Raw genomic sequence first — 13,585 nt, 5'->3', positions numbered from 1 at the left:
AAGAAGCCTGTGGGCTCGTGAGGCTCATGGTCTCGGCTTGATAAGAGCCCGGCTCGAGCTCTAAATGAGCTAAGCCAAGCCCAAAAATCAGGCTCGAAAGAATAATCGAGCCGTGCTGAGCCAGCACTGGCTCGCTCAAGCTCAGCTCAATTAGGCTCGATTATATATATATATATATATGATTTATAACCATTGGATCTTAGATCCAATGGTTGATAGGATATGTATGAATAGGGAGAAAGCCCTAGCTTTCTCCCCAAATTTATGATTCTATTCCCAGATCGGCACGACCGCACCACCCAAACCCTCTTCTCCACCATCTTCTCTAGTCACCAAAGGTGACAATCGCCTTCTTCACCATCGAGGCACCGATGGCAATCATCACCGCGAAGGTGTTGATAGCCAAAAGACAAGTATCCTCCACCGGACCACTGAAACTCATCTTCACCGCTAAGGACACCGATAGCGAGTCGGCGACCATGTCCTTGTCACCATCGACGGGAGTCACTCTTTATCTTCATCGCCGGATGGATCTCATCCTCCACCTCTCAAGGAGTCAAGGTTAGCGTAACGCCCCCGCTCGGCACGGGCACGTGCATGACCACGTGCCCACACGACAAGCGTGGCTTATACGATAGGACGGGCGGGACCCGTCATGCACAGATACACTCCTGTGCACATATAATCTTAGCATCATCAAATAAAACCTACTAACATACCCATGCTCACATAATCTATCACCAAATAAATCCATATTCAATATAATCCATCTCAGAGATCAATCATACTATCAACCAAATAAACTTGTTAATATATGAATGCTCAAGTCCACAATAACCATACTACATAGTTACATAATCTGGCAGGACCTACATAGGGCACGACAAACTATCAAGATACAACTAAAATAACTAATACAAGATAATACTATGATTCGACCTGTATTATACAATCATTGTCTAATACAAAGGAGTACAAATATCAAATACTAGTACAATTCAATTTCTATATAAACTATCATCTATACTGTCTCGCGTCTATAGCTCACATCATCATCACTATAAAATATCTCATTAAGATATCTCAAGTCGCTATCACGTACCACATCTCTGAGGGGGTTAGAAAAAAACTAAAGAGAGTCATGAGCAAAAGACTCGGTGAATATACCTTACCCCGAATCAATGATGCCAAACAAAAAGTAAATCATGTACTGAATAATATGAATCAGAAAGAGTATTATGTCATAAATTAGTATATGAATGTTTTCCTCAATAATATATAACTGAAAAGTATATAACATATTATAACTGATAAAAATATATAATCCTCGACAATGAATAAACTGATCACCATGTCATACTATCATCATAACTCTCTCTCAAATATGACACATGATGCATGCCGATCATGACCATGCTATTGTACCAAAATGCAACTATATATAATATATATTGACCACTCGATAATCAGTTAATTAGATGATAATGAATCATACTAGAGTATCACATCGTAGACCCTCACCCCAACTCTATCTTCCTTATCAGTGAACCGGAACATAGTGCAATCATATGTATTTCTCAATATCTCAATCATTAATGTCAGCTCTATATGTCATCATCCTACCAGACCACTATGCACAGTCAATACCCGATACTTGGTCTCAATATAGGGGTGAAAACGGGTCGGATTAACTCCGACCCGACCTGCTATCCGACCCGACTCGAATCGGATTCGGATAAAAAATTTCTATCCGATTCAGATACGGATAGAATTTTTGAAAAAAAATCGGATACGGATTCGGATACGGGTCGAATATATTTTTCGGATTCGGATACGGATATCGAATATCCGTTTATCCGCATATTTTTTTAAATGATTTACAGTTTTTAGTTTTATTATTTAAATAGTAAATATTAATATTGTTACTAATAATACTTTATATATTATTTATGGAGATTAATTTCTCTAATTTTATATATTTGACATACAAAAAAAATTATTTGTTGTAAAACTCTTAATAATTTTGTGTTAATTATATTTAAATAAAATATTATAATTATTTTAAATTTAATCAATATCCGTTTAAGATCCGATCTTTTATCCGAAAATTATCCGTATCTGTTTAGTTAGGATATTGTTTTAAATTTTACTATTCGTTAAATATCCGTATCCGAACTAAAAATATGGATCCGGATATGGGTTGAGCACTATTAGATCCGTATCCGATCCGTTTTCACCCCTATCTCAATATCATGTCTGAAAGCTCAGAGCATACTCTACCACCCACAAGGTCTCAAATATTACCATACCATGCCACCCGCTACGGTATTAACATTCATCCAGATCGAGTACCCTTCTAGTTGATAGAAACCTCATGAGGATAACTCGCCACATATATTCTAGCAAACGGCATGTGTCTAAATGTCTGCTATGCACACAGACTAACGACCTCGGACGTAAGGCTAACAGGATCGCGATTATGTCGAGCGATCAATCATCTCCAAGCACGCCCTAACCCTCATGCCCACTCGGGTATCCTCACGCTTTCTATTAACTATCATATCAATCACATTTCATACTTTCTTTCTAAATGACAGATCATATGTATATATCCAAAATCAGCCTAATTATATGCATGATAAAAATATGCTCGACTGTAGTCATCTCTAGATAAAGTCATATAATCATGCTGGAGGCCAAAACATGCATGTACATAATATATAATATAACATAATTTGAGAAAGCCGTCTAGGGGATAAGACTACTCACTCCTGATTAGAAGACGCAAACCACATATCCCTCACAATCGCCAATCAACCGAGTGATAACTCATCACTAACAAGGTCCACGGGGTCTCAAATAAGGGGTTCAGGATCTGAAAATATTTAAGTAGTATGATGTTAGCCATTTATCCAATTAAAATTAATTTATATAAAGGGAAATTTATATATAACATCCTGCTTTTTAGCTAAATTTGCATTTACACCCTATATTTTCACTATTTACAAATCGAGCCATATGATTTAAGGAATATGTACAGAAAACACCCTGAGTTAGATTTAAACTAACACCATGAGAATATTTTATTAATTAAAAATATTTTATTTATAAAATATCTTAAATACCTAAAATGCCATTAGGTTGACCGTTGACCCCGAGGTTAACCCGCAGGAAGAGAACGCGACCATGACCCTCGCTAGCGTCCTTGACCCTCGCCCCTCATCGGCGTCCTCGAGCCTCGCCGTCCGCAAGGTTGACCCCGATCTTGACGGAGCTGCCGCCAAGGGAGAGTAGTCGGCGGAGCCCTCAATCCCGACGATGTAGCCGAGGAGACCTTGCGCTCGACAGGGCATCCGACATCCTCGGTCGAGCTGGCTCGGGATCAAGCTTGGCTCGAATTTAATTTCGAGCCTAGCTTTAATGATCAAACTCGACTCAGCCTATTTCCGAACTGAGCTTGATCAAGCATTATTAAGCCGAGCTTGAGCCGGCTCGATTATTTTGACAGCTCTATTTATAATACTTTTGAAAAATAGGAAATTATTATATAATCTTAGAGCATCTTCAATCGGACTCCAAATCTCCATATTTAGAGCCCGATGGTGATCTAATGGGATTCTAGGGGCTCCAGATTTGGAGCCCACTACAAGCCTATTTCATGGATTTGAAGCCCCTAAATCACAATTTTTTTTCTCGAAATGCCAAATCTACCCCCTAAATTGTTGAGCCACTATTATTATTTATTTTATAATTTAATTATCTAAAATGAGTGTATAATTAATTTTACTAATTAATTTTTAGCAAAAATAGTACTGTTGGAAATATCTCATCAAGTATAATATTAAATTATTTAGAGTTTTTTATTTTAAAAAAATTATTTTTTAATTATATAATAAATATCTTTTCTAGTTTACCATTTAAAATCTACATATCTCAAAATTCTTCGGATAATGGCCTAAAATTATTCTCCAAATGTAAATACCAAATATTAAAATATATCAAACATAAAATACATCATTTTGCTAAAAAATTACATTAAAAAAGTTCATATTCCTATACCTCTATCATAAGTATTCAATTAGCGCATTTATTATTCTTCAAATGTAAACACAATACATTGAAATACACCAAACATAAATTACATCTTTTGCTAGAAAAACTACATCAAAAAATTATATTCCCATTCTCAAAGTAAGCCTTCCTATCTTGGATCTACATATGTCGAGCGAGGAATTATTAAAATCGTTCATCATTATTTTTTTTTAATTCTCTATTTAATTAAAAATTAGTAATTATTACTCAACTTTAGGAAGTTAGGAAAGGTACACACTTTGTGACTTAAGATGTCGTAAGTAAATCCATCTCCAAACAAATTTGATGTTGGCAAATTGTTTGGGTTTTTTTGGCTTAGTTTGGTTGCTTGATTTGGCTCAATTTAAATGGCTCAACGAGTGTATGTTGACTTGAAGGAGCAATTCAATATCACAGTAGGTAGGAGTAATAACTAGGTGGCACAACTTAGAGTTTAGATTGTATGGCCTAAGTGTTTTTTAATTAAAGTAAGGTAAAATTACTTCTGAAACTATTAAATATTTAGTTTTATTTTAAAAATCTTAATAAGATTTTTTTAATCATATTCTTTTATTAAAAATAATAACTTTAAGGAAACCTATTAATTGATGTAAACTATATATTATAATAATTAAATACTAAATATAGAGCTTGTGAATTGGAGTGCACCGGATTTCTCAAGCTCCAAATATAGACCCCTTAATTGGAGATGCTAATTCTTCCGGTTTTCTCTTTTCTCTTTTTTGTTTTGAAGATCGACCCTTCTAGTATTTGATTTTCTCCTAATTAATTTGTCGTTATCTTTATTATTTAAAACCTTTTCATTCTCCTTGATGTCATACTAAACGGCAAGGTTTGGGTTATGTCAAAATGTGAAATATAACTCCACATTATTTCTTTTTTGCAATGGAATTATTCCAGATGGTTTGGAAATATTTAGAACCAATCATCTAAAGGGCACAAAAAGAAGAAGAAAATATAACAGTTAGCAATAAAGGCTTTAACAATAGAATATTTCACGAAAGAATATATTTAGATAGATTTATATTAGTATATAAATCTTATATTATGTATGCCATTCCACTAGCAATAATCTTTAGCTGGTTCTGTGTGCCATGCTATGCTAAGTGCCAATTGCCACACACCGTACTAGTCAACATAGCAATACATGTTCAATTGCTAATTCCCAAGGACGGCAAACATAAGGCATACAAAATTAATTCCTCTCACTACTTTGTCTATTTAGCAAGTCAGCAGATGAGAGACGTCCATATTTGACACAAGAAAATAGGCCGATTCCCTTGCTAAGAACACATTATTTTTGGAATAGCATGTCTAACCAAACAAGCACATGGAATTTATGAGATTTCATCAAATATCATTTGAGGGTGATCTCAAATATGACCCCTTCAAGATTTGATATGGTTGTTCTTGTCCCAGGAACTTCATTGACCTGCATTCCATGCTGAACAGCTTCATTGACTACAAGTGTATCCATGCTGCTCATCAGAAAAAGAAGCATATTTGTAAGAAGACTGCAGTTTGTGTCCTACTATGATCTAAGACAATTCAGCACCTTGTATAAAATGGTGGAGCAAGAAATTAGAAGCATACAACTTGATCAAATTTTAAATAAAGATCATTTGGTTGCAATACAATGGTACTCTATGAAAGTGCAAATAAGCTAACAAAATTATAAATGCAAGTGTGGCAATTTTTGAAAGATATATTGGATTATTACCACAACAGACTGCTAGAAAGGCAGAGAAGAGAGTTAACAAAAATAGAAGAACAAGACTCCTGCCAAATCTATGGCACCATGCATCAGATTATGAACTTGAAAAACCTCGCCAAAATATCTAATAAAGGATAGTAAAGGATGTTCATAAGTTTGGAGAGCAACATCAAATAGGTAAGATAGTGAGTTACATAGAAGTGTCAAGTGACTATGTGGCTCCCTGGAAGCATACAAGACAATAATTACTTGTTTGTCATAGTTTATGACTTTTCCATGTACATGTGCATAGATTTCCTATGGGAAAAGTTGTTTGGGTATATTTCCTACACACTAAATTCAGTAATAAAGATGTTTATGGGAGTCATCTGAATTAGGGACCTAAATAATAATTAGTATATGATCTTCTTACTACTCTTAATTGACTTTTCTTGAAATATTTGTCTATGTCAGTTTTCTTGAGTAGTAACATATTATTCTTGTGATCCCATGAGCTTTGAACCTTATTAATGTACTTTCACATATGCAAATGTCTTCTTGTAAGGCACAATTATAGAAACAGCAACTATTCCAACCACCACTACTCACACACACAGAGAGAAAATAGAAAAGAGAAAAGATCATGACCAATAAGATTGAGTTGATAAAACACATACATATTAGACCGAGAAACATAGGCCAGTATGAATCTGCATTTGCTCCTGTTGAATTGGAGAAGCTTCTTTACAGTATCAAAAAGATGAGAAATGCTGGACTGTTGAAAGCTTGTTATTTGTCAAGGATTAACATTTAAATCTAAAAAGTTGCCAATAAAAGGGAAAGAGCAAACGACATGAAAGGATATAAATATCAGCTCCAAGAATAAGATCAAATCCCTTTGGATGCTTTTCTAAGATTTGTATAATATGATCACAGTTTCCCCACTCTAGCTTCTCAGCTGTCAGCTCTGAAACCAAAATTTCTGATAGAAGTTATTTCCTGGTGAGGGACACTGGTTCTTAGTTGTCAGGATGACCAGATTGAACTCAGGGAAAAGTTCCAAACATAAAGGAACTTATAACTTAAACTCCTTAACCTGTAAATCTTTGATTACCTGAAGATGAATGAAGTTCTATATTTTTCTTCATGATCTGAAAACTTAAAAGATTAAATGTATTAAAAATGGAGATAGAACTCTCCTCCAAAAATGTGCAGCTACTTATACTGAACTGTAGTTATAATTCAATGTACAATAACCGGTTATTTGAAAACTTAGAAATGGAAAAGAAATATCATCTTCTTCCATACTAAATAACTTAAAAACCTTACTACTTTTATAGGAAACTTAATTGAATAAAATAGTCACCCCATTTTTCATGGTATTTTTAACTTTTAAAAAGCATAGAATATTCCACACAGGAAAATGAGTGTTAGAACTTAGAAGATGGCTATAGAGGGGGCATAAACCTTGCCTCTAGAACTTCGTCATTGTGATCAGTCAAGAGAACCTCTTGGCAGAACCGACTGCACAGTATGCCAGTAATGCCTACAAAGAACCTGTTGAATTTAGGAAAAGTCTCCAATTAAAGTAGACATGATTAGCCATCATCTTACCAACCCCAGATCCTAATTCAATAACTGAACACCCCTCAAGAATTTCAGCATGCTGTGACAGGTAATTGTTCAATAGAACTGCACCAGGCCATACTAACTGCCCTGTAAGATCATAGTCGGCTGCCATGCAAGTCATAAAAGTATGAAGCCATGTCATTAATATCCACAACTGGAATGACGTTAACATATGCAAATAACAATTTAACAATAATATATACAGAGTGGAAGAATAGGATAATTACATCAAAGACATAATAAAACTAAAAGAACATTTGTATTATGTTGCCATTTTTCGTAAGAAGTGAGTTGTTAACATAGTTACCTTTGTAACAAGAAGTAGTAGTGGCAAAAATTAACTCGCCGCGATAACCCGATACTATAACCCAACCCTTAATTGGGTTTGGGTTTAGTCTACTAGGGTCCGGATCGTAAACGGATCAACCTGTCTAACCCATTTAATAATCAAGCCATGTTTGGATTTATACTACTGACCCCCTAACTTGTCTAACCCTTTTATAGTTTAATTAGTCTTAGTAGGATAGGATTTTATTTAATCAGCTAAATCTAGCTTTATGCAATTTTAAAAAAATATTCAAAAAATATTCGTCATGTATCCAAATATTATGAAACAACCGGAATAAGATCAATGGCCTCATAATCTACAACTTTTGTATTCAAGGTTTCTTTATATCGGACTCTATCTATAGCAAAACAAAGAACTAATCCGAGAAGAATAAGAAAGACTGGTTTAATTAAGTTTGTTTAGGGCTCTTATATTTCATTCTTTATAAGTAGAGCCTTCTGGCTTATATCTTAATCAAATTAAATGAATTGGCTTTGCTGCAAAACTCTTCTCCTTCGACTCATCCCTTTTGTGCGATCTTGTTCTTCATTGCTAAGCCTTGTCCTAGGCCGCAGGTAACACTGTCGTCGCCCTTCCCTTACATTAGATCATCTCCTCTCGTTCCTAAGAGTACAATCCACTTCTCCCCCTTCATCTAGCTTTGTGCTTTATCCTACTACTCCCGCCATCTTTCATCTTCCATAACCCTAACCCTAGCCACAACTCCTTTATCCACCTTCCACGTCCATTTCGCCACTCCCTAATATTTGATCAATATTTTCACCATATCTCTTGATCTACTCATCCAATTGACTTGATCTGGTTGTGTCAGATCCCTGACTTCTAGAGGGTCAAGTCGGCTCATATCAAATCTCTCTGTACTCTTGCACATAAATTATTAGTGCATCTTCTGGTTTATGATTTATTCGTTTAAATTAAACTTTAGTGTTCCAGAGAAAATGGTGTATCAGTACTCATTTGGTTAAGTATAAATTGAACTTAATACTGCAACATCCTTGTTTTTCATTTTCTTATACATGATGCTGATGACTATTGATGCTTATAGTTGATATGATCTAACTATATCAAGATAAGGTAATGATTGCTAGATTTAGTCGGAAAGGTCATGCTATTGGTGACATTCTTGGCGTGCGGTTCAAGGTTGTGAAGGTTTCTGGTGTGTCGCTATTGGCGCTATTCAAGGAAAAGAAAGAGAAACCTAGATATTGAATTCTTTGCTTCATTTAGTGAGACAGATGCAGGCAACCTATTATATTTTTCACTGTGTTAAACAGTTAATTCTAATAGCAGATTATGTTACCAAGAAATGACCTAAAAAAGGATCTTGGTCTATTTGAGATTTTTCTTTTCCATGTAATCAAAGATCTTTTTTTGGTTAATTGTTAGATCTGCTTGGCCATAATTTTAATGGTTAGATCTGTTTAATCAGTTTGCTAGTAGCATTGATATGTTCCAATGTGCTAGCAGCAATTTTTTCCTGCAATGTTTTAGATCTTTTTAATTGGTTTGTTATATCTATTTAATTACTGCATTGATCTTTTCCTATGTCAGAACTTTAATTTATTTTTAGTTTAGTTTCACAGCTTTTATTCCTATGTCATGATATTTTACCTCTTTTTTATCTTTCCAAATTGTTGTATATGGATTCGACTCATGTTCTACTTAAAAAAATACCATGCTTCAGTGTTTAAATTTGTAATTTATTATTCAAATGCATGCTAGCCTATTCTTGTACAGCAGAACATTAGACTATTACAATGCCTATTCTGTCTAGATTTGATTTTGACAAAGGCAATTACTTTTATGGTGCTTTATTTTATGATAGATACTCATTTTTTGGCATTATCTTTCTATTTGGAGCTAACCTATTTTACTATTGAGCCATTAAAACAATGTGTTTGTTGTTGTTGTTGACTTACATCTTTTATCTTATTTTCTTTCTATTTGAATGATCCTTGACAGAATAATGTTTGTGGTGCAGGCCTTTACTCCCCAAATGCATATCGTGGTGGCTTTGCTGTGAATTTATTAAAGATTTGGAAAGACTAAGGTAAGATTCAACATTTTTCCTTCATTATGAAAGATGCATTCATTGTAGAGCACTGCATTTGATTTCCTGCGCATGAACTAGCTTATAACTGCAAGGCACTTAACTATTTTATAATCTTATTGTCTAGAGAGTATATCTATCTTCTATCTCAATTAGTTATGTTCTCTTTCGTTCTTTTTGGCAGGGTAATGATCTTTGGGCAATAAAATGGAGGGTTTAATATTGTTGTTTGCTTATTTCAAACTATTTATAATTTGTAATAGATTGTGAACTTTAAACTATATTCTAATTGTCATGGGATTGTTGGAACTAAATTTAGTACTTAAATTTATTTACTTAATGTTGGATGCTGGTGGTTGAATTGTGAAGTTGAAAGTTGAAACTATGTTGCAATTGTTATGAGTTAAAAACAATATTGTATGGATCTGTATTATGGTGAAATATTAGAATTGTTATTTTTATGTTGTATAAGTTTTGAGTTAGAAATAACCTACTTTGTTTGTATGATATACTATTTATATAGGATAAATCAATACATATTAATTTTCATATATTGTTAATATTATTGTGTTATTTGTGTCGTGTTAAACAGGTTATTGTGATGTGTTACACGACCCGTTTATTAAATGGGCTTATACAAGTTATACGGGTTGTGTTGTGTTACCCATTTAATAATCAGGTCATTTTCGTGTTAAAGTAAAGTTGACCTAATCCGAATCTAATCCGAACCTAAACCCACTTAACACGATCCGATTGCCACCATAACAAGAAGAAACTGAAACGGTTGTACAACTGCTATTCCTATATGTATAGAAATCTATTTTCAACTCTAGTGATGTTTTACTGTCACTGCATTCTATTGGTTAAGCATCAACATATTTAAGAATTACTAACTATTTGTTCTAGCTAACTAATGTAAATATTTATAGAGCTTGGTCCATCTTTTCAATTTGGCGACGCGAGAGTTCAACAACTGGTTACCCTTAAATCATTAATGTAGATCTTCTCCCTAAAGATGAAACTCAAGGAGAAAATTATAGTTTCAAGAAGATGCAGTTGATCACTAATGGAGAAAATGATTATACCATAAGGCATGCAATTACTAATGATTATGTCCTTGTCTAAATGCAGTGCCATTCCTGTCATATCGAGGAACACAGAAAATGTAAATGACACATTTGATTGGGATTAGTAGATATATAGTGAATGACCCCAGCTTCATGGTGCAATCATCTAAGGTTCCAAAGAGATGCTCAACATGTGTGACTTAACAAGTGAATTAAATGTTCTTCAGTTGTTTGGATCTCTATTTTCGTAAAGCTCCAAACAACTAAACAAGGTATAGATTTCTCATAAAATACTATATGTGAAAGTCATGTGCTAATAGACAACAAAACCAAAAAAAAATCTACAGGAAGATTCGCATGAAGTCCATGAACTGGAATCATATGGTAGAACGAAGAATAACTCGGTCATGTTTATCTTAACCTTCCAAAGATGCATGATAATACAAGTATGTCCTCCTGATTGTAGCCGACCCATAAGTTCAACAAAGTTATCGAATCAATCTAGATAAAGGCCATGGATAACAAAAAAGAATGCCTTGTGACTTTTCACAACCGATGGAGGGCAAAAGTTCCAGTATCTTTCTAGAAATTCATATCCTAATTTTGAGTATGTCTTAGCAGTTAGCATACTTATAATATGAACACAAAGAGTGGCATTCCACATGTTCAAAACAATGTTGTTAATATGATTTGAAATTTTGCCCATTACGAAACAATACCAGCCAAAACTTTTTGAAAACTAAGGTTGAAACTCATTGATCAAGGTTGAAACTAGCAAGAATTCTAGTTTTGACCTTTGTTTTGGACATTATTGGCTAAAACAGATCCATTTTGGTCTAATTTTTCATTTTCTCCAAGAGTCAAAAACAAAAACCAACTAAAACTGAAAGTGAAACTTTGAATTATGATTGTGAATATCACATAGAGATAATTATAGATAGGTCAAAACCATAAGGGGTTAAGTGTCGCAGCGGAAGTTCATAAAGGCACTTTGAGTTTTGATTCAGCAAAAGGGTGGCTAGAATGTAATTTTTTTCCCCTTTAAATATTATCAAAATAGTAATATAGGAGCCCTTTTTTATTTAATGTGAACCTATAATCTTCTTTCCATATTTATTTACTTATTTTCTATAAATTTTGAGTAATATCACAGTTTCTTCTGGTTTTAGAAAGTAAATATGGATATATCAAACAACCCATACAATTAAAATAAGTTCAATATTGGTTCACTATTTGTAACTATATGGTTTTACCACTATCCAATCCTCGGATCCATGTTAATCCTACATGGAACGATAATATCTTCAAATCTTAGACATTATGGAATGTCTAAAAATAACCAAATATAATCCTCCCCGGCAGGAAAACTCTGTGGTTTACTATAAGTCCTGATTCCAACCCAAATAGTTCTGCTAAAAAATGCAAGATTTCTTTAACCCGCGTACAAACTTCACTCCGACGTAAATCAAACCTCTGATATGGGAAACATATAAAAGCTCCTCAAAAGGAATCAGTCACTCAATCATGGAACAAAAGTTAAGATTTTGACGCCCAAACCACGATAAAAATAATTATAAAAAAATCCTTAAATACAGACTGCCCAGATAAAGAATCAAAGAACTAAGCAGGAAACGAGGTAAACGCGAGATGGGTCGAGACTTACTGGAAGCAGAGCGAAGGCAGAGGAGGTTAAGGACGTGAGAGCCGAAGGTGAAGGTGGTGAGCTCGTAACTAGAAACCCAAAATAATAGAAAATAATTTAGACCTGGGATTACCTCTCAACTGCTACAAGAGGCGGATGGAAGAGAGAAGAAAATTACTTGCGATCTACGAAGAAGGAGCTGCCCAAGCAGACTGTGTCGTCGTCGTCATCGAGTTCACCCTGCTTCTGCATTCCGCTGTTGAGGTGGACGAGGAGGAGGAGGGAGTTCGGCTATTTTTTACACCCTTTTGGTCTCTTCTACCTTCCGAGCTATGAATAACGGCTGCGGCTAGGGCGGCTCATGGGCCGAGCCGAATTTCTTCTTTTTTTTTCCTCTCTTTCTTTATTTTTTTAATAGGTCTCAACAGAAAGTTAGTCATTGGTTGGACACTATCTTAATCCTCTTAAGAAATTGACCAAAAATGCCTAAGCCATGCATATGGGTGGCAAATCTTGAGCTCATCTCATAACCCTACATAATAACTCACATTTTAATCGGGTTTGGATTTAACTTAATCAAATTCGGCTCATAAATGGGTCAACGCATCTAATTCAATTAATAATTTGGTCATGTTCGAATTTATATAACTAACACGTTTGACCCATTTAACCCGTCTAACCCGTTTAAGTAAACGACTAAGGTCGGATAGGGTCAAGTTAACCTACCAACCCACCAAAACACTTACTATATAAACTAATACTAAACCCAACCCCTACCTCTCAAACAATCTCTCACTCTCACTACCTCACCGTCATTTCCCTATGTCGTCACCCTCATCTCCCTACACTGCCACCCACATCTTACCTGCCACTCTCATCTCCCCACGTCATTGCCCTCATCTCCCTACGTTAATAGCCCGAAAACTCCCTTTAGCTCACCTGCCACCTGCCTCAGCTGGCTTATTGCCCTCATCTTCCTCACAAGTCAACTAAAACCCTCTTCTTCACTCTCTAGTCCAAACCCTCCACGTCACGCTGCTGTCTGCCAAGCCCTCACCGTATT

The 13,585-nt window shown here is 34.9% G+C and overlaps 1 protein-coding gene across 1 annotated transcript; it reads right to left on the bottom strand.

Annotated features, from left to right (window-relative positions):
* Nucleotides 1–5,102: 5,102 nt before the first annotated feature.
* LOC140775296 (uncharacterized) lies at nucleotides 5,103–12,875 on the bottom strand. The gene is made up of 8 exons (XM_073118496.1): nucleotides 12,701–12,875; nucleotides 12,544–12,611; nucleotides 7,400–7,519; nucleotides 7,258–7,331; nucleotides 6,900–6,936; nucleotides 6,651–6,752; nucleotides 6,463–6,571; nucleotides 5,103–5,570 (listed from the first exon to the last, which is right to left on the bottom strand). Exons 1-8 carry the CDS (start codon nucleotides 12,772–12,774, stop codon nucleotides 5,450–5,452), a joined length of 705 nt encoding a protein of 234 aa, XP_072974597.1. The 5' UTR covers nucleotides 12,775–12,875; the 3' UTR covers nucleotides 5,103–5,449.
* Nucleotides 12,876–13,585: the final 710 nt, after the last annotated feature.

The sequence above is a fragment of the Typha angustifolia genome, chromosome 14, assembly GCF_048772165.1.
Source record: "Typha angustifolia cultivar Huaian chromosome 14, ASM4877216v1, whole genome shotgun sequence".
NCBI classification, from domain to species: Eukaryota; Viridiplantae; Streptophyta; class Magnoliopsida; order Poales; family Typhaceae; genus Typha; species Typha angustifolia.
The sequence above is the reverse complement of the archived record's forward strand: the minus strand, read 5'-3'. Positions and strand labels throughout refer to the sequence as shown.

What these genes read in the sequence shown, in the direction of transcription:
- LOC140775296 (XM_073118496.1), bottom strand. Translation starts at nt 12,774, where the DNA reads ATGCAGAAGCAGGGTGAACTCGATGACGACGACGACACAGTCTGCTTG. An exon ending in AGAACTTCATTCATCTTCAG is followed by an intron (nt 6,753 to 6,899) that starts GTAATCAAAGAT and finishes TTTTGGTTTCAG; the next exon opens with AGCTGACAGCTGAGAAGCTA. An exon ending in TATTCTTGGAGCTGATATTT is followed by an intron (nt 6,572 to 6,650) that starts ATATCCTTTCAT and finishes GACAAATAACAA; the next exon opens with GCTTTCAACAGTCCAGCATT.